We start from the raw sequence: 21,516 nt of genomic DNA, 5'->3' as shown, positions 1-21,516 counted from the left end.
TACAGAGCAAGATATACACATGGCCAATAAGTACACATAAAATAGTGCTCTACGTCACGTTAATCATTAAGGGAATGAAAATTAAAACCATAAAAACTATAAACCACTCACTGGAAATGAACAAAATTAAAATGCTTGACAACACTAATCCTGTGTAAGACTGTATGTAGATCAACTGGAACTCTCATACGTTGTTGTGAAGTGTAAAATGGAACAACTACTTTGGAAAAGACGTCTAGCAGTTGCCTTTTTTTAATAAAACATAATTCTACTCCAAGGTATTTGTTCAACAAAAATAAAAACACATGTTCCCCAAAAGATTTGTACAAAAAAATGTTCACAGTAGCTTGTTCAGAACATCCCAAACTAGAAACAGCCTTGATGGGCATCAATCTGATAAACAAACTGTGACATAGTCATATAGTACAATGCTATAAATAATTAAAGAGGAATGAACTAGTGATAAATGCAACAAGATGCATGAATTTCAAAAACATTATGCTGTTTGAAAGATGTATTATGCCAAAGAGAATATACTGCATGATTTTATTTCTATTCAGTCGTGGGGAGGAGGCTTAACTAGAAATGAACTTCCTGAGGCACTGATAATGATAGGAGTTTAGACTGTACCAGTTGCATGCATTTGCCAACTCTTTAAATATATGCTTTCATTGTATGTGAATTTTAACTTAAAAAAGAATAAACTGTAAAGACAAGAAAAATCTTATCAAAGAAATATGTTGGTTAAAAACAAGTGTGCAATTGTACTAAATAAGAAAAATAAATTCAATAATTTTGGGGAAAAATACATAATCTAACTCAACTAAGTGAAGAAACAGAATGACCCTTGCACTTAACACAGATGTTTGCCTGACTTATTCCCCTACTTCCTCTCCAGTAAAATACAATTTTAACAGAAAGGCCTTTCTAACTCCTACTTAAGAAGTACCCCTAGCTCTCTCACTTTCTGTCGTTGGGTCCTGCTTAATATATATTCATAACCTTTAGTATTACCACAAGAACATATCTGCTTGCTTATTCTATGTCTCATCACCAGCAAAATGTAAACAACAAGAAAGCAGTGGGGGGAGAGATGGTATTTTTGAACATGTTATTCCACTTCTAATGTATCACTCATTTGCAATCAACTTGTGATTTGTGGTAGATTTTAACAGAATGATGTACGTACGCCTTAATAGACCAAAAAAAAAAAAAATTAACCAAAGAGGGAAAGTCTCTCCTCTTCTCTCCACATTTTGCTTTCTGCCTACAGCAAAGCTGGAATTTCCCTGAAATCCATTCACTCCACATTATCTGTGCAGTCCCTCTCCAGCCATTACACCCTCAACAAGGAAGAGTGACGAATCTGATAAATCAAGAGTTTGATATTAATTTGGTCTTATTTTACTAGAGGCTGAGATCACTGAGTTAAGCCAGCCCATGTTCTTGCCAGTTTCTTGTCTCCTCTTATTTAAGAAAACCTACCAGATCTTAATTTTCTCAGTGCTACCTATCTGTCTGTGTGAAGCAGGTCCACGGGCTTCATTCATGCTATATGTTGGGTAAGGAATGTAACAATCTGCTTTGCAAATCCAGTCAAGTCCCTGCAGGCAGCATGAAGAGTGGGAGGTTTCAGGCCTAAGCCATGTCCTCCAGTAGAGCTCTTAAAAATCCTGAATTAAAGGTTATGGATACTTGCAAAGATTAATAAAGTTTGTATATCTCATGTGGACTAACATTTGGATATATATCAAATCAACCAAAAGGCCACAGGAGCTATAAACTCCTATATCAAGAAAAATAGAAAAAAAAAATAAAAATAATATAATACTCCATTGGTACTAAATAATTTATTGCAATAAGTTTATCTTTAACACAAGTGTAAAATAAGATTCCTGACATTTCAATTAGTTAAACCCAAACTTCAAAACTAAGCCAGTAATTAGCAACATTTTAATTCTGAAAAGTTTTTAACTATAAAAGTATCAAATATAATACAGAACCCTTAAATATTTAATGACTTTTGTCAGAATATTAAAAAATTAACTTCTGATCATTCCAAAGCTATCAAAGGTCCTCCCCCCTCACAGAAAAACTTTCTTAGCAAGTAAAAGTATAGTACCTGCTGGTGTTTATATTTATTATTTTTTTTTATTTTAAAAACCAAGACTTTCAAACTGAATATGATTTGAATATTTTTATGTCATCCAAAAATGTCTGATACATACTAACTCTATGCAGGCTCATGGTCTTAGCAGAAGAAATCATGTCAGTCACAGAGTTTTTAAAATTATAACTGGAATTTTAAACTATAAAATAAAGAAGGTTTAACATTATTTAATGACTTTTCTACTTATTATTATTGTAATTATTTTTGCCAATAAGGTACAAAATGTAAAGTCATCATTCTTTACTCAAGTAGACTACTACCATACAAGATTTTAGTTTGTTTCTTCTTAATTAGCTGGTTGCTGTCAAATGCCCCAGGACAATTCTCATTAGAGCTGTAACTAGTTTTAATGTCAAATAAGATTAGTAATATATGTACATGTACATTAAAACATAACAAACATATGTAACACTAGTAAGAGACATTCAACTAGAAAACTGACAAGTACTCATAAGAAAGGAAACATAAAGGTAATTTTTTTTAATTTAAATAATCCTTAAGAATATACGACACCCATGGCAGATTCATGTACGCCCGTGGCAGATTCATGTTGATGTGTGGCAGAACCAATACAATATTGTAAAGTAAAAAAAAAAAAAAAATTTTAATAAAAAAAAATTAACAAACAAACAAACGAATATATGAAATGCTCTGAAGAATTTCTCCCACAGGTAAAACAAATGTGTTTTAAGGAGAGAGAAAAATATAAGCTCCTCAAAACTTACAAAGCAAAACATGGACTTAGTAACTTATTAAAAATTATGCCCCTGATTTTCTTTTGAGAAAAAAGAAATAGTACAAACAAGGGCATGAAACACAGTTAAAATTAAGACTAATATTCTATTCTCACTGAAAAATGCTAGGAGAAAACAATTAAATTTCAGATATTTCCATTTAATGTGGGAAAAAAATACAATGTTCATTTCTGAGATATAAGCTAGTAATTTATTTTCATTCATAATATAAAGTGATTTAGGTAAAGTTTATTCTTCCCAGTACTCAAAATTAAACAAGAACTTTTTTTCATATCTAGGAATTATAATGGTAATGTGAAATAAAAGTTTAATTTTGCTGAACTAAAATTTATGAAATATCTAAACAATAAGAATTTAATTTTTGTTATTTTGCAATGACGATAGGTTTACTTTTTCTAACATTTTTTAAAAATCCAGCCTTCTTTTATCCATATAAAACTTTTAAAAATCACAATAGAATCTTTTATATATAACTTAGAAAAACAATTTCACATGATATACTAATAACACTCAGGAAATTACAATCCAGAAAGGGACAGTCTCCCTGAAACAGAAAGAAGTTCTTTCTTTTTGTCACCTCCAATCCTTATAATCTTTATTTACATCATTTACAAGAAATATTTATCACAATCTGACAGGTAGATAAGAAAAAGAAAATTTTTTGCTTTCTCAAGCTCATCAAGTGAATTTACTCAGTCTTCTTACTATGTTTCTTTTTAACTTTATCTGAAGCATTAGCTACAGGTTTTGAGGTAGATGAACCAGTACCATTGAAAGACGATTTTGTTTCACTTTTCTTTTCACATGGTGAAAACTGCTGCTGCCAGCCAAACAGCATCCGACTCAATGTATCTTCAAAACAAGCAAAAGGCACAAGAGCAGTCTTTGTAATCATCATGGTTATCTGAAAAAAAAAGTTCAATTTTGAATTTAAATACAAATGTTTTCTGTTTCCCAAAACTGAGAGGAGAAAGTGAAAAGAGGAAAAGAGTCAAAACACATTTTTTTATTGAAGTATAACTGACATATAACAATATACTAGTTTCAGGAATACAACACAATGGTTCAATATTTATATACAAAGTGAAATCACCACCACAGTAAGTCTAGTTAACATTCATCATGCACAGTTACATATACAATTTTTTTATGTGATGAGAACTTTTAAGAGCTACTCTTAATGACTTTCAAATATTACAACAGTTACCATGCTATACATTACATACTTGATGACTTATTTATAACTGAAAGTTTGGACCTTTTGACTCCCTTTAACCTATTTCACCAAGCCTCACCAACCCTACCGCCCCCCCCACCCCCCCGCCTTTTGGCAACAACTAATCTGTTCTCTGTATCTATGAGCTTGGATTGTTTTAAATTTTAGATTCCACTTATAAATGAAATCATAGTGTATTTGTCTTTGTCTCATTTTTTCACCTGGCATAATGCCCACTTATGACGTTAGCTGTGGGCTTGCCATATATAACCTCTATTATGTTGAGGTACATTCCCTCTATACCGTTTTTTATTGTAAGTGGACGTTGAATTCTGTCAAATGCTTTTACTGCCTCTATTGAGATAATTATATGATTTTTATCCTTCATTTTGTTAATGTGATATATCGATTCATTTGCAGATGATGAACCATTCTTGCATCCCTGGAATTAATCCCACTTGATCACAGTGTATAATTTCTTTAATGTATTGTTGAACCTGGTCTGCTAATATTTTGTTGGTTTCTGCATCTATGCTCATCAGGGATATTGCCCTGCAATTTTCTTTTCTTGCGGCATCCTTGTCTGATTTTGGTTTCAGGGTAATGTTGACCTTGTAAAATGAGTTTGGACGCATTCCATCATTTTTTTATTTTTGGAAGAGTTTGAGAAGGATTGGTATTAACTCTTTTAATGTCTGGTAGAATTCGCCAGCAAAACTCTCTGGTCCTGGACTTTTGTTGGGAGATTCCTGATTTCTGATACTATCTCCTTACTAGTAATTGGTCTGTTCAGATTTTCTTTTTCTTTGTGATTCAGTCTTGGTAGGTTATATGTTTCTAGAAATATATCCATTTCTTCTAGCTTGTCCACTTTGTTGGCATATAAGTGCACACAGTAGTTTTTTACAATCCCTTGTATTTTTGTGGTATCAGTTGTAATGTCCTCTTTTGTTTCTAACTGAGTCCGTTTGAGTTCTCTCTTTTTCTTTCTTGGTGAGTCTAACTAGAAGTTTGTTCATCTTGTTTATCTTTTCAAAGAACCATCTCTTACTCTGATCTCTTCTGTTGTCCTCTTAGCTTGTATTTCATTTATTTCCACTCTATGTTACGTCCTTGCTTCCATTACCTTTGGGCTTCATTTGTTCTTCTTCTTCTACTTCCTTTAGGTATAAAGTTAGGTTGTTTGAGATTTTTCTCATTTCTTGAGGCAGGCATTTATCACTATGAACTTGCCTCTTAAAACTGCTTTTGCTACATCCCGTAAGATTTGTATGTTGTATTTCTACTTTTGTTTCAAGGTACTTTTTAAAAAGTTTTCTTCACTGATTTCTTCATTGACTCACTGGTTCTTCTATAGTATTATGTTTAATTCCCACTTCTGTGATGTTTCCAGTTTTTTTCTTGTAAATGATTTCTAGTTTCATACTATTCTGGTAGAAAAAGATTCCTGATATGATTTTCATCTTTTTAAATTAACTTGTTTTATGATCTAACATATGAACCCTGGATAATATACCATGTGTGCATGAAAATAAAATGTATTCTGTTGCTTTTGGATGGAATGTCCTATCTAAATTGTAGTTAAGTCTATCTGAGGCAATGTTAAGTCCTTTGAGGCAATGTTTCCTTCTTGATTTTCTGTCTAGTAATCTATCCATTATGGTAAGTGAAGAGACTTTGATAAGTCCCTTACTATCACTGTTTTGCTGTCTGTTTCTCTTTACAAAGTGTCAGTTGCTCAGTTCTGTCCGACTACAACCCCATGGACTGAAGTCCACCAGGCTCCTCTGTCCATGGAATTCTCCAGGCAAGAATACTTGAGTGGATAGCTATTTTTTTCTCCAGGGAATGTTCCTGACTCAGGGATTGAGCCCAGGTCTCCCATATTGCAGGTGGATTCTTTACTGTCTGAGCCACCAGGGAAGCCCCCTATTTATCTTTAGGTCTGTTATTATTTGCTTTATATATTTATGTAGATACATAAATATCTGCAGCCAATGGACATAAATTTGAGTAAACTCTGGGAGATAGTGAAGGAGAGGGAAGTCTGGCATGCTGCAGTCCATAGGGTCTCAAAAGAATTGGACAGACTTAGTGACTGAACAACAACAAAACATTTGCAAATGTTATATATCCTGTTAGACTGACCCCTTTATCATTACTTACTACCCTTCTTTCTAGTCTTTTTTTTTTAAGTCTATTTTATCTGATATAAGCAGAGCTACCCCAACTTTCTTTGGGCTTTCCTTTGCAGAAAATATATTTTTCCATCCCTTCCCTTTCAGTCTGTTACTCTCCTTACATCTGAAGTGAATCTCTTGCAGGCAGCACAGAAATGGGACTTACTTTTTTTCTTTTTTCCCTTCGGTCACTTCATGTATTCTAAATAGTAAATTTAGAGTAAATAATAAGTATGTGAATGCTAAGGCTTCAGTTGTGTCCTACTCTTTGCAACCCTACTTATTGTCATTTACTTAATTGTCTTCTGGCTGTTTTGTAGTTCCTCTCTGGTATTTTCATTCCTTGCTCTCTTCTCTTATGGCTTGATGACTTTCTTTAGAATGCTTAGATTACTTTCTCATCATCTTTTGTGTATTTATTATGAGACTTTCATACAGCAACTTACATAAATAACAGTCTACTTTAAGTTGACAACTTAAATGCATTTTAAAGCTTTATACTTTTACCCTTCCCCTCCATGTTTTTTATGTTTTTGATATTATATTTTACATCTTTTTATCTTGTATGTATTCACTCATTGTTGTAGTTATGGTTCTACTACTTTTATTTTTTAAGATTCATACTAGCTTTATAAGTGATTAAGCTACTATCTTTCCTATATATTTATTATTCTTTACCAGTGAGATTCATATTTTCATGTTTTGTGGTTACTAATTAGCATCCTTTTCTTTCAACTTAAAGAAGTCCCTTTAACACTTCTTGTAAGGCCAATGTAGTGGTGATGTACTCCTTTAACTTTTGCTTGTCTGGAAAAATTCTTTAACTCTCCTCTAATTTTTAATGTAACTCTGCCAGGTAGAGTAATCTAGACTGGAATTTTTTCCCCTCAGTAATTTGAATATATCATGCTACTCCCTTCTGGCCTGAAAAGTTTCTGCTGGAAAAATCTGCTCATAGTCTTCTGGGGGTTTATTTATACATAACACATTGTTTTTCTCTTGCTGCTTTTAAGAATCTTTTTGCCTTAAACTGTTGACATTTTAATTATAACGTTCACTTCCCTGGTGGTCCACTGAAGTGGTGGTCCACTGCAGAAGCTGCCTGCAAATCCAGGGTACACGGGTTTCAATCCTTGGTCCAGGAAGATCCCACACGCAAGCTGCACATGCCACGGAACAACTAAGCCCATGTGTCACAAAATACTGAAGCCAGCGTGCTCTAGGGCCCATGCTCCACAACAAGAGAAGCCATCTCAATGAGAAGCCCACACACTGCAATCAAGAGTAGCCCCCACTCGCCACAACTAGAGAAAGCCTGCACACAGCAATGAAGACCCAGTGCAACCATAAATCAATTAATATTTTTAAAAAGAATAATTATAATATGTCTTGGTGAAGGTCTCTTTGGGGTCCTCTTGTGTAGAATGCTCTCGGCTTCCTGGATCTGCATGTCTGTTTCCTTCCCCAAATTAGGGAAGTTTTCAGGCATTATTTCTTCAAATAATTCTTCTGCCCCTTCCTCTCTCCTATCTCCTTCTGGGAGCCCTGTTACGTGAATGTTAGTCCTGAGATTGCTCCATAAATTCCCTAAGTTATCTTCACTTTCTTTTGTTCTCCTTCCTTTTTGCAGCTCTCAATGGGTGAGGTCTACTGCCTGGTGGTTAAGTTCACTGATCCTTTTTGCTTCCATCTAGTCTGCTGTTGTACCCCTCTAGTAAATGTCTTAGTTCAGTTATGATAGTCTTCAGCTCTGTGACTCTAGTACTTTCTTGAATTCCCTATTTTCTATACTGAAGTTCTGTGTTCAAAATGCATTCTTAATTTAATCTTCAGGAGAAGCAAATTAAGCTAGATTCTAGGGAAAAAAAATCTGTTCTCTATAACTTTACGCTTAACTAATGGAAAAGAACACAACTCCTTAATAATAAAAGATACCACATTGTGAGTGCCAAATGAGCAGCATAAACAACAACAACAAAAATACATTTAGTAACAAAAGGAAATAAGAAGACAAAATAATATACACCAAATGACCAATAATAGCTATTACTACTATGCACTTAACACGTGCTAGAGCTGTGTGATAATGTGTTTGTATTACTTTATTCTCTTTAAATGTAATCCAAAAACTAATCTATCATTACTCTCATCATAAAGATGTAGAACTCAGGTTCTGACATGTTAAGTAACTTGTTCAAAGTCACAGAGCTAATAAGTGGTAAAGTAGTTTGGAACACTCAGATTTTGACTTCAGTCACTAAATATACTGTAGTCTACCACTATCTGAAGTCACAGTCTTCCAGTAAAGTATAGATAGTGCCAGTAGGAGGGAATGTACTAAGTCTTTAGCCATCCAAAATTTCCCATATATAAATTGAGATAGCGGGAGGAAGAATGGAGAGAGGTACCAACCTATTATCTGGCAAAATATACAATGTTCAGAGATATTTAGATTTGCTCAAGAAATTATCCTGGTACCAAAATGAATCTGGGAGAACTTTACGATTCAGAAAGGTTCCCAAAAGTCTATGAATTTTCAAAAGTCAATTCCTCCAGCAGATCGCAGATAATGAATCAAACTAGGTATTTCTGGGAATTAAATATTCACAAGAGGTACCTACATAATCAGCTTTCTTAAGGACAATGGAATCAAGAGTAAATTCCTAGTATCTGCAATATACTTTAGGTAGTAGGGAGCTGGAGACAAAGTAGGTGCCCATTACAGAAGAATGTATAAGTAAAATAAACACTGTGTAATTGTTAAAAGTAATAAATAATAAAGTCATATGGAAAAATTCTTGAGATATATTGTTAGACGAAAATGCGACAAAGAACAAAAGCTCTAAAATACTATCATTGACATTAATTTTAAAAAAACGCACACACACATAGCATTGTGAATGTACTAAACGCCACTGATTGTACAATTTTAAATAACTGAATTTGCTATGCCACTTTGACCTCAATAAAAATGAACACTTTTACTCATGTACATAAACTCCAGACCAACCATGACTAAATAGCTTATATCAGACTAGTATCCCAACAGAATCAATATAAAAGACATAAATACATAAAACAACTGTTAAAAGGCACTGGAGTACAACCAATACAGGTGCAACCTGGTGGGATTATGATCCCTAAAAGAAAGGAAGTTGAACAAAGTGAACTTCACATTTATCTTGGCATTTTCTTTTAAGGAGAGAACAACAGCTGGGAGGCCAAAGAGCTGAGCAGCCTGCTGCTTGATACTAGGAAGACAGATTGGAGTTCAAAGTCAAGCAAGATGGAGCTGCCCAGGAGTACAACTCAGGCTTAAACTGAGACCCCCAAAAGGATCACATTCTAGAAAGGCAAATACGAACTACAATAGCAAGCACTAACAAAGCCTAAAACCAACAGGCTTTGTGCATTAAACTTGACTGCGAAAGGAATGTTGAGTGTAATCCCGGACCTCAAAGATCTTACAGACTAGTCAGACAGATAAGTAAATTAGTAATAATACAACAGCAATGGAGTAAGTGCAATAATAGACACTTGCCCAGAAATGTTAAGAAATGGATTTGGAGTCATTATGACACAAGTAAAAGGTAAAGGCATAAATATGAATGTGATCACCTAGAGAGAATATAGAATGAGAAGACTCCAAATACAATGTTAACATCCGAGTTTATGTCATTACTGGTTAAGATCCAGAAGAATTTCTTTAGATAAAATTATTCTTTAGAATAAACAGTTACAATGACATGTACTACGATAATTATTCTGGTCATAGCTTGACTTCATGGACTGTCAGGAAAATGCAAAAGAGTTCAGATTAAACAAGGGTCCACTGTCTGGAAAAGAGCAATGTATTTTTATAAAATCCAGAAAAAAAGAGTGTCAGGAACTAAAGTAATTCCTGAGAATGTGAACTATAGTTAAGTATTTTTCAAAGTCAAGTTTTAATAGAATTTCCACTCCCAGTAGACTCATCACTCAGCTGAGGAATACTGTTGACATCAGAAATTACTGCTGAGATAGACTTATGAGGTTCATGGACAGATTTCTGTGAATTCAGCCTCTTCTTAGGGCTTGATTCAGCAAGGTGACACAAATGTAATGGTGACAAATGAAATGAACCCTTATTCTTCTACAAATAAAACATAAAACTCTCCCTACTCAGCAAGTTATTAAAAGAAACAGCATATTACCTAAATTAAACAGCATTTGACTCACAGTCTCTAACTTAAAAAGGGAAGGAAACCAAAGAGTCTAAAAACTTTAAAGATACTCTGATATTTAAACATATTCTAAAATATAACTTAATTCCAGTAAAGAAATTGTTTGAAGCTCTTCCACATTCTTTATATCTAATATTGTATCATTTCAAAATATGCCCAGAAAAATGTGATTTAAAATATAAGTTCTTCAAAGGCACAAATAGGACTCATATACTTTTACATCCTCTATAGTGCATAGCAATAAGAATAGAGTACAATGAAAAAACACAATTTCTAATCACATGAATAATTCAAAGACTATTATAATACATCTGTATAAGCAAAATTTGCAAATTTAATCTTTCTCTTCACCCAGAACATACTTTTCCTGTCTCTATCTGCCCAAATTCAAACATCCTTTGCAGTGTAACTGTAAGGTGTCTATTCCATTAAACGTTCTCCAGCACCCTCTAATGAAAATAATGTTGCCCTATAAGAAGCTTCTAGAATATGGTACATTCAACCAGGTTTTCTGTCACTCTATACTTCTTTGGTGATATCATTCACTCAGACACTAATAATTACTAACCTGAACGACTGTCAAATCTTCAGATCCTCATTTTTATAAATCTCTTCAGTAAGCTGGGCAAGCAAATTGTTCACCTAGTAGTATAGACTTAGATAAATAAGTGACTATGCCAAAGCTTTTGACTGTGTGGATCACAATAAACTGTGGAAAATTCTGAAAGAGATGGGAATACCAGACCACCTTGACCTGCCTCTTGAGAAACCTATATGCAGGTCAGGAAGCAACAGTTAGAACTGGACATGGAACAACAGACTGGTTCCAAATAGGTAAAGGAGTACATCAAGGCTGTATATTGTCACCCTGCTTATTTAACTTATATGCAGAGTACATCATGAGAAACACTGGGCTGGAAGAAGCACAAGCTGGAATCAAGATTGCTGGGAGAAATATCAATAACCTCAGATATGCAGATGACACCACCCTTATGGCAGAAAGTGAAGAGGAACTAAAGAGCCTCTTGATGAAAGTGAAAGAGGAGAGTGAAAAAGTTGGCTTAATGCTCAACATACAGAAAACGAAGATCATGGCATCTGGTCCCATCACTTCATGGCAAATAGATGGGGAAACAGTGCAAACAGTGTCAGACTTAATTTTTGGGGGCTCCAAAATCACTGCAGATGGTGACTGCAGCCATGAAATAAAAAGATGCTTACTCCTTGGAAGGAAAGTTATGACCAACCTAGACAGCATATTAAAAAACAGAGACATTACTTTGCCAACAAAGGTCCATCTAGTCAAGCCTATGGTTTTTCCAGCGGTCATGTATGGATGTGAGAGTTGGACTGTGAAGAAAGCTGAGCACCGAAGAATTGGTGCTTTTGAACTGTGGTGTTGGAGAAGACTCTTGAGAGTCCCTTGGTCTGCAAGGAGATCTAACCAGTCCATCCTAAAGGATATCAGTCCTGGGTGTTCATTCGAAGGACTGATGTTGAAGCTGAAACTCCAATACTTCAGCCACCTCATGCAAAGAGTTGACTCACTGGAAAAGACCCTGATGCTGGGAGGGATTAGGGGCAGGAGGAGGAGACAACAGAGGATGAAATGGCTGGATGGCATCACCGACTTGATGGACATGAGTTTGGGTAAACTCTGTGAGTTGGTGATGGACAGGGAGGCCTGGTGTGCTGCGATTCATGGGGTCGCAGAGAGTTGGACACGACTGAGTGACTGAACTGAACTGAATTAAATACAGAGAGACCTATGAAAGAACATTTTGGCCATTTATCAGTCAGTCAACAAATATATATTAAAAATCTACTATAGGCACCAGACACAATGCTAGGGATACAGTTATGAATAAAACAAACTTGGTCCCTATTCTCATGAAGTTTAAAAGCATAGTGCTTTGTATTTCTTTTTAGACAATAACATCTTGAAGAAACAGTCTCTGTCTTAGTCAAAGTTTATGTGTCCATTTGTATCCCCCAAAAAGCTTAATACCATTGTCCCTCATTCATGTATTCAATAATACATGATATTGTATTCAACAATATACTATCCCAATAGTAAGTAATAAAGTGTTAGTCACACAGCCATGTCCGATTCTTTGTGACCCCATGGACTGCAGCCCACCAGTCTTCCCTGTCCATGGAATTCTCCAGGCAAGAATACTGGAGTGGGTTTCCATTTCCTCCTCCAGGGCTCTGACTGACCTGAAGACACCTCTCAAAAGTATTCAGCATAACTGACCATCCCTTTAATACCATCTCCTGGTTTTTAGCAGCTTCTTCCCAGTTTCTCACTCTGGATCTTCCTTCTCTAAATATTAGAAAATCTCAGGACTCTGTCCTTTCTCCTGTCTCTAGCTTTTGTCCCTGTGTAATGTAACTACCTCCCTAATATAATCTATAAACCAAATACAATCTTAGTAAAAATACCAACAAATTCCATTATGGAGTTAGAGAAACTACCATTAAAAGTTCGTATCAATATGCCAAAAAAGCTGGGGAAAAAATTGAAAATAAACAAACATGCCAGAATATCCAGAAAAGACTGAAAAAGTGCCCAGTTCTCTTTGTATATAGGATATGTAGAGATGATACCACCCTTATGGCAGAAAACAAAGAAGAACTAAAGAGCCTCTTGATGAAAGTGAAAGAGCAGAGTGAAAAAGTTGGCTTAAAACTCAACATTCAGAAAACTAAGATCATGGCATTTCGTCCCATCACTTCATGGCAAATTGATGGGGAAACAGCGGAAACAGTGACAGATTTCATTTTGGGGAGCTCCAAGATCCCTGCAGATGGTGGTTGCAGCCATGAAATTAAAAGATGCTTACTACTTGGAAGGAAAGTTATGACCAACCTAGAGAGCATATTAAAAAGCAGAGACATTACTTTGCCAACAAAGGTCCGTCTAGTCAAGGCTATTGTTTTTCCAGTGGTCATGTATGGATGTGAGAGTTGGACTACAAAGAAAGCTGAGCGCAGAAGAATTGATGCTTTTGAACTATAGTGTTGGAGAAGACTCTTGAGAGTCCCTTGGACTGCAATGAGATCCAACCAGTCCATCCTAAAGGAGATCAGTCCTCGGTGTTCATTGGAAGGACTGATGTTGAAGCTGAAACTCCAATACTTTGGCCACCTGATGGGAAGAGCTGACTCATTTGAAGAGACCCTGATGCTGGGAAAGACTGAGGGCAGGAGGAGAAGGGGACGACAGAGGATGAGATGGCTGGATGGCATCACTGACTCAATGGACATGGGGTTTGGGTAGACTCCGGCAGTTGGTAATGGACAGGGAGGCCCGGTGGGCTGCTGTAATAATATATGAATATATATATATATAAATCACTCTGTTGTACATGTAAAAAATGACAACACTGTAAGTCAATTATATGTCAATAAAATTTTAAAAAGCAGAAAACAAGGAAGCAAAGGCCAAATTTTTCAAACAAACTGATGAAACTAATAAACCTCTAGTTAGACCAATTTGAAACGAGAGATAAAGATACAGATGATCAATACCAGAAATGAAACTGAAGACATCACTATAGATACATAAAGGATAACAAAGAACTACTATTAACAATTTCATGTTAATAAAATCAAAAGTTTAAATGGCACTTAAGAAATGAGTGAAAAATACAACTTACCAAAATGAACACAAATTAAACAGATAATGTGAACTGTCCTATATCAAATGCCTAAAATAATGCCAAATCTACCTAAACTCTTTCAGAGAGTAAAGAATTGAACATTTCTCAACCTATTTAATAAGCTTAGTCTTACGGTGATACAAAACCATACAGATTACAAAGAAAATATACTTCATGAACACAATGGAAAAAAATATACTTGAAAAATATTAACAAATTGAATCTGGCAATGCACAAAAAAGATACATCATGACAAAGTGGGGTTTATGACAGAAATCAAAGGTTTATACAACATTTAAAAAAATAAATTAGTATAATCCACTCTATTAACAGAACCAAACAAAAATTCGGGAGCCGAAGAACACACTAAATGAGACAGAAGAATGTGTTAGAAAGCACTGGAAATAGAGCAAATCATGAGGAAGAGAGCATTAGTGAGCTTGAAGATAAAAATCTAGAAATGATAGAAGCAGAAGATGAAAGAGACTCAAGATATTTTAAAAATAGGAAAATTCTATGAGAGAGATCTGACTCTTAGCAAGGGCAACATTAGGGTAATCGGTAATCCAGAAAGAAAAGAGAGGAAGAAGGGAGCAACTTACCTTTTTTAAAAAAAATTAATAGCTGAGAACTTCCAAAAGTTGGAGAAAGAAGTGGATATTTAAATCCATGAAAAAATACCCAACTACCTCAGTGCAAAAAGACCTTCTCAAAGACATATTATATTAAAATTGTCAAAAGTCAAAGAAATAATTTTTTAAAAAGAATAGTAACCTACAAAGGAACCCTCATTAGGCTATCAGTAGATTTCTCAGCAGAAACTATAGGCCAGGAGGAAGTAAAATGACATTCTCAAAATACTGTAAGGTAAAAACTGTCAGCCAAGAATACTCTATCCAGCAAAGTTATCATTTGGTTTTGTTTGTTCCCAGACAAAAACTTGGAGAGTTTAACACTAGAGCTGCTTTATAAGAAATTTAAGAAATAAACAGGTAAAAGCACACAATATTTTCAGTAAGGTAACAAACAGAATCAGAAAATTGCGACTCAATACCAAAATACTTTTTTAAAATTTAATATAGCATTGGGGTTAAAGGGCAGAGGGAGAAGAAAAATAACTACAGCTATTACAATATGGTAACAAAGTCACAACATAAAATGGAAATCTGAGATGACAAAAACAAAAAAGGAGAAGAAAAAAGAATAGAACTTACATAAGTAAATGAAAATAAAATGCTATCCATGGAAAAGGATTATTTATGATGTGGTATTATCTATGATTTCATGTGAACCACAAAACATAAATCTAGACATGAAACAGAGAAAAAGAAGAAACTGAGAAGAACATCATAGAAAACCACCACACAAAACGGTAGACAGAAACACAAGGAAAAGAAACAATGGAGATACAGAGCAATCAAAAAACAAAAGATAAAATAGTAGTACAAGTCCTCATCTATCCACAATCACACTAAACATAAATGAATTTACCAATCAAAAGACAAAGTAGCTGGATGAATTAAACAAGACCCAACTATATGTGCTCTAGAAGACTTACCTCAACTGTAAAGACAAACATAGGTTTCAAGTGAAGGGATGAAAGATGATACTTCAGAAACAGCAGCCAAAAGAAAAACAAGTGTAGTCATACTCATATCAGACAAAACAGACTTCAAGTCAAAAAATTTAACAAGAGACACAGATGGACAGTATTTGATGATAAAGATGACAACGCATCAAGAGGACATTAACAGTTATTAATATTATATATGCACCTAACATAGGAACACCAAAATATATAAAGCCATTAACAGACCTAAAGGGAGAAACACCCTTATGGCAGAAAGTGAAGAGGAAATAAAAAGCCTCTTGATGAAAGTGAAAGAGGAGAGTGAAAAAGTTGGCTTAAAACTCAACATTCAGAAAACGAAGATCATAGCATCTGGTCCCATCACTTCATGGGAAATAAATGGGGAAACAGTGGAAACAGTGTCAGACTTTATTTTTGGGGCTCCAAAATCACTGCAGATGGTGACTGCAGCCATGAAATTAAAAGATGCTTACTCCTTGGAAGAAAAGTTATGACCAACCTAGATAGCATGTTGAAAAGCAGAGACATTACTTTGCCAACAAAGGTCCATCTAGTCAAGGCTATGGTTTTTCCAGTGGTCACTGGATGTGAGAGTTGGACTATGAGGAAGGCTGAGTGCCAAAGAATTGATGCTTTTGAACTGTGGTGTTGGAGAAGACTCTTGAGAGTCCACTGGACTGCAAGGAGATCCAACCAGTCTATTCTGAAGGTGATCAGCCCTGGGATTTCTTTGGAAGGAATGATGCTAAAGCTGAAACTCCAGTACTTTGGCCACCTCATGCGAAAAGTTGACTCATTGGAAAAGACTCTCATGCTGGGAGGGACTGGGGGCAGGAGGAGAAGGGGACGACAGGATGAGATGGCTGGATGGCATCACTGACTCAATAGATGTGAGTCTGAAGTGAACTCCGGGAGTTGGTGATGGACAGCGAGGCCTGGCGTGCTGCGATTCATGGGGTCGCAAAGAGTCGGATACAACTGAGCGACTGAACTGAACTGAATTGAACTGAACTGAAAGGGAGAAATTGATAACAACACAATAATAGTAGGGGACTCTAATACACCACTTACATCACTGGATAGATCATCTAGACACAAAGTCAATAAGGAAACAGCAGCCTTAAATGAAACATTAAATCAGATAGATTTGATAGATTTGCATAGAGCAGTCCATCCAAACACAGCAAAATACATATTCTTCTCAACTGCACACAGAATTTTCTCAAGGATAGACCATATGTTGGGACACAAGTCTCAGTAAATTTAAGAAGGCTGAAATCAGATCAAGAATCTTTTTCAACCATAATGGTATAAAACTAGAAATAAACTACCAGAAGAAAATGGACAGAGTCACAAATATGTGGAGACTACACAACATGTTACTTAACAACTATGGGTCAATGAAGAAATCAAAGGAGAAATCAAAAACTACCTGAAGATAAATGAAAATAAATATGCAATACACCAAAATCTATGGGATGATACAAAAGTGGTACGAAGAATGAAGTTTATAGCACTAAAGGCCTACTGCAAGGAACAAGAAAAATCTCAGATATACAATCTAACCTTGCACCAAAAGAAAGTTGAAGAACAAATAAGTAGAAAGAAGGAAATAATAAAAATCAGAATGGAAACAAAACAGACACTCAAAAGACAATGGAAAAGATCAAACTAAGAGCTGTTTCTTTGAAAAGATAGACAAAGCTGACAAAGCAGGATGGAAAAATGAGTAAAGGAAATCAACTGTATGGTGACAGATGGAAAATATTTTTTTTTAATTAAAAAAAATTTTTTTTGCTATACTGCACAGCTGGTGAGCTCTTAGTTCCCCACCAGGGATTGAACTCAGGCCCCAGCAGTGGAAGCACAGAGTCCTAACCACTGAATCACCAGGGAATTCCCTAAAGTAAACTTTTGATGGTAAGCATACAGCTGTAGTCTCTGCACTACTAGAACTACAATGTACATGCGAAACTTGTGTGTTATAAACCAACATTACCTCAATTAAAGATAAATTTTTTAAAAAGTTAAACATAAACTTTCCATATGACCCAATAATTCTATTATCTATCCAAGAGAAATGAAAACATATCTCCACACAAAGTAAACATATTCATAGCAGCTTTATTCATAACAACCTTAGTCAAATAATCAAAAGTTGGAAATAATCCAAAATCCATTAATAGATAATACAGTTCAGTTCAGTCACTCAGTTGTGTCTGACTCTTTGCGACCCCATGAACTGCAGCATGCCAGGTATCCCTGTCCATCACCAACTCTTGGAGTTTACTCAAACTCAGGTCCACTGAGTTGATGATGCCATCCAACCATTTCACCCTCTGTCATCCCCTTCTCCTCCCACCTTCCATCTTTCCCAGCATCAGGGTCTTTTCAAATGAGTCAGTTCTTTGCATCAGGCGACCAAAATATTGGAGTTTCAGCTTCAGCATCAGTCCTTCCAATGAACATTCAGGACTGATTTCCTTTAGGATGGACAGGATGGATCTCCTTGCTGTCCAAGGGACTCTCAACAGTCTTCTCCAACACCACAGTTCAAAAGCATCAATTCTTTGGAGCTCAGCTTTCTTCATAGTCCAACTCTCACATTCATATATGACTACTGGAAAAACCACAGCTTTGACTACACGCACCATTGTTGGCAAAGTAATGTCTCTGCTTTTTAATATGCTATTTAGGTTGGTCATAACTTTTCTTCCAAGGAGTAAGTGTCTTTTAATTTTATGGCTACAGTCACCATCTGCAATGATTTTGAAGCCCCCAAAAATAAAATCTGTCATTGTTTCCACTGTTTCCCCATCTATTTGCCATGAAGTGATGGGACCAAATGCCCTGATCTTAGTTTTCTGAATGTTGAGTTTAAAGCCAACTTTTTACTCTCCTTAGATAAACAAACTATGGAATATAATGCTACTTAGCAATAAAAACGAATATGCAACAACATGGGTAAATCTCAAAAACCTTCTGCTGAGCAAAAGAAGCCAGACACCAAAGATGCATACTGTATTATTTCATCATGGGTGGTGGTTGGGATTTACTTGAGTAGAGCACAAGCAACCTATCCAAGTAATGGAAACATTCCATATCTTGGTTGTAGTGGTATACAAATTTACTATAACTCTAGAATGAGTGTATTTTATTATGCAAATTCAGTTCAGTTCAGTCGCTCAGTCGTGTCCAACTCTTTGCAACCCCATGAATCACAGCATGCCAGGCCTCCCTGTCCATCACCAACTCCCGGAGTTCACCCAAACTCATGTCCATTGAGTCGGTGATGCCATCCAGCCATCTCATCCTGTCGTCCCCTTCTCCTCCTGCCCCCAATCCCTCCCAGCATCAGAGTCTTTTCCAATGAGTCAACTCTTTGCATGAGGTGGCCGAAGTACTGGAGTTTCAGCTTCAGCATCATTCCTTCCAAAGAACACCCAGGACTGATCTCCTTTAGGATGGACTGGTTGGATCTCCTTGCAGTCCAAGGGACTCTCAAGAGTCTTCTCCAACACCACAGTTCAAAAGCATCAGTTCTTCGGTGTTCAGCTTTCTTCATAGTCCAACTCTCACATCCATACATGACCACAGGAAAAACCATAGCCTTGACTAGATGGACCTTTGTTGACAAAGTAACGTTTCTGCTTTTGAATATGCTATCTAGGTTGGTCATAACTTTCCTTCCAAGGAGTAAGCGTCTTTTAATTTCATGGCTGCAGTCACCATCTGCAGTGATTGTGGAGCCCCCAAAAATAAAGTCTGACATTGTTTCCACTGTTTTCCCATCTATTTCCCATGAAGCGATGGGACCAGATGCCATGATCTTCGTCTTCTGAATGTTGAGCTTTAAGCCAACTTTTTCACTCTCCACTTCCACTTTCATCAAGAGGCTTTTGAGTTCCTCTTCACTTTCTGCCATAAGGGTGGTGTCATCTGCATATCGGAGGTTATTGATAGTTCTCCCAGCAATCTTGATTCCAGCTTGTGCTTCTTCCAGCCCAGCGTTTCTCATGACGTACTCTGCATATAAGTTAAATAAGCAGGGTGACGATATACAGCCTTGACGTACTCCTTTTCCTACAGTAAAGTTGATTTTTTTTTTTAATTTTTAAAGGAGCTCATTCCTAAGTTTTTTGTAAATTATTCTTTGCTAAAACATTTTTTAAGAGATCCTGATAGAGCTGTGCTCTGTACTGTATACCTTGAAAGACTCAAATAGGTTACAACCAGAAATGGAATTACTAATTTACAAGATACATAAATCTCCAACTTCGTCAGATATTGCTAAACTGCTCTCCCAAGTTGTTTTTGTTTCAACTCTAAATGCCTTTAAAGTAGTTCATACTCTATGTCTTTACTTCCTCTTATTCACCTAGTCTATTAAAAATAGTTTTCTATTCTCTAACAGTCCATTGAAACTACTTTTACCAGGGTTATCAAATACCTCTTAATTTCAAAATTCAACAGCCTTTTCAGTTTTAATCATTCTTGACCACTCAGTCTCCTTTTCTTTTATTTCACAATTACACTATTTCACATAATGTCTTACACTGAGGAACCAAAAGATATTTCATACTTCTGAAACTTTTCTCAAGTTGTCTCTGGTGGGAGAAAGTAAACTTGGCCAAAATAACCAAGTGAAATGACAGTCACTTAGTCATGTCCAACTCTTTGCATCCCCACAGATATATAGTCCATGGAATTCTCCAGACTAGAATACTGGAGTAGGTAGCCTTTCCCTTCTCCAGGGGATGTTCCCAACCCACAGATCAAACCCAGGTCTCCTGCACTGCAGGCGGATTCTTTACCAGCTGAGCCACAACAGAAGCCCAAGAATACTGGAGTGGGTATCCTATCCCTTCTCCAGCAGATCTTCCTGATCCAGGAATTGAACTGGGGTCTCCTGCACTGCAGGATTCTTTACCAACTGAGCTATCAGGGAATCCCAATAGCCAAATATATCCCAATATACAAATATCCCAATAGCCAAAACAACAACCAAAGACAAGCCAAATATGTCATTTTTTATCTTAAAAATGTATGTGAATTTTGGATTCTATTCTGTAATATATTCATATTCAACTTTAAAGCATTTAAAATAAATTAACATTGAGACTAATCAATGATACATAATGCATCGTATTTATAATATGACTGTACATAATGTCAAAATATATCCCCTGGGTTATGTATAATTCTAGCCTGAGAAACATAAATGACTTACTCAAAATTGTGAAGCCTAGATTTTAACATGTCTAATTCCAAAGCCCATGTGCCTTCCCCATACCAAGAGTCTCAGTTGGCACAAGTTTCTTTCCTCTGAGACTTGAGTTTTAACAATCACAAAGGACTTGAAAGTGGGAAAAGTAAAATAAGTCCTCCTTGAAAGAAACTGGGACCCCCGCCACGAGGACAGAACATTCAAAGAATGTTCAACTTGCTTGGGCTATGGAAGAAAGGAAAGGAGGAAAAAAAGACAGGAGGGAGGAAAAAAATGGAAGAAAAAAAACAAGAGGAGAAGAAAAGATAAATTAAACATACTTCCCTCTGAAAAAAAGAAAATTAATAGATGAGACAAGGAAAATGTAACTATATATCTGAAACATAACGAACAAGTATATATGTAGATAAAGGTAGACTCCCTATGCCTTCAAAATAAAGAATACATTTACTTTTCACACATACAAATAATAATTACAAAATCTCATCA

The 21,516-nt window shown here is 35.8% G+C and overlaps 1 protein-coding gene across 3 annotated transcripts in view; it reads right to left on the bottom strand.

Annotated features, from left to right (window-relative positions):
- Positions 1-1,835: 1,835 nt before the first annotated feature.
- The window catches only part of TMEM38B (transmembrane protein 38B), a 61,217-nt gene continuing 41,536 nt past the window's right edge, over positions 1,836-21,516 (bottom strand). For 2 of the 3 annotated variants that reach the window (XM_086315795.1, XM_086315797.1), the window contains one exon: positions 1,836-3,829. In XM_086315795.1, the coding sequence (XP_086171921.1) occupies positions 3,614-3,829 (216 nt within the window). In that variant the 3' untranslated portion in view covers positions 1,836-3,613. Of the gene's footprint in view, positions 3,830-17,904; positions 19,827-21,516 lie in introns of those variants that run through there. The other variant, XM_086315796.1, reaches the window with a different exon arrangement.

This window comes from Bos grunniens, chromosome 8, assembly GCF_055505025.1.
Source record: "Bos grunniens cultivar Pamir isolate PY7600 chromosome 8, Bosgru_T2T1.0, whole genome shotgun sequence".
In the NCBI taxonomy this organism is placed as follows: Eukaryota; Metazoa; Chordata; class Mammalia; order Artiodactyla; family Bovidae; genus Bos; species Bos grunniens.
The sequence above is the reverse complement of the archived record's forward strand: the minus strand, read 5'-3'. Positions and strand labels throughout refer to the sequence as shown.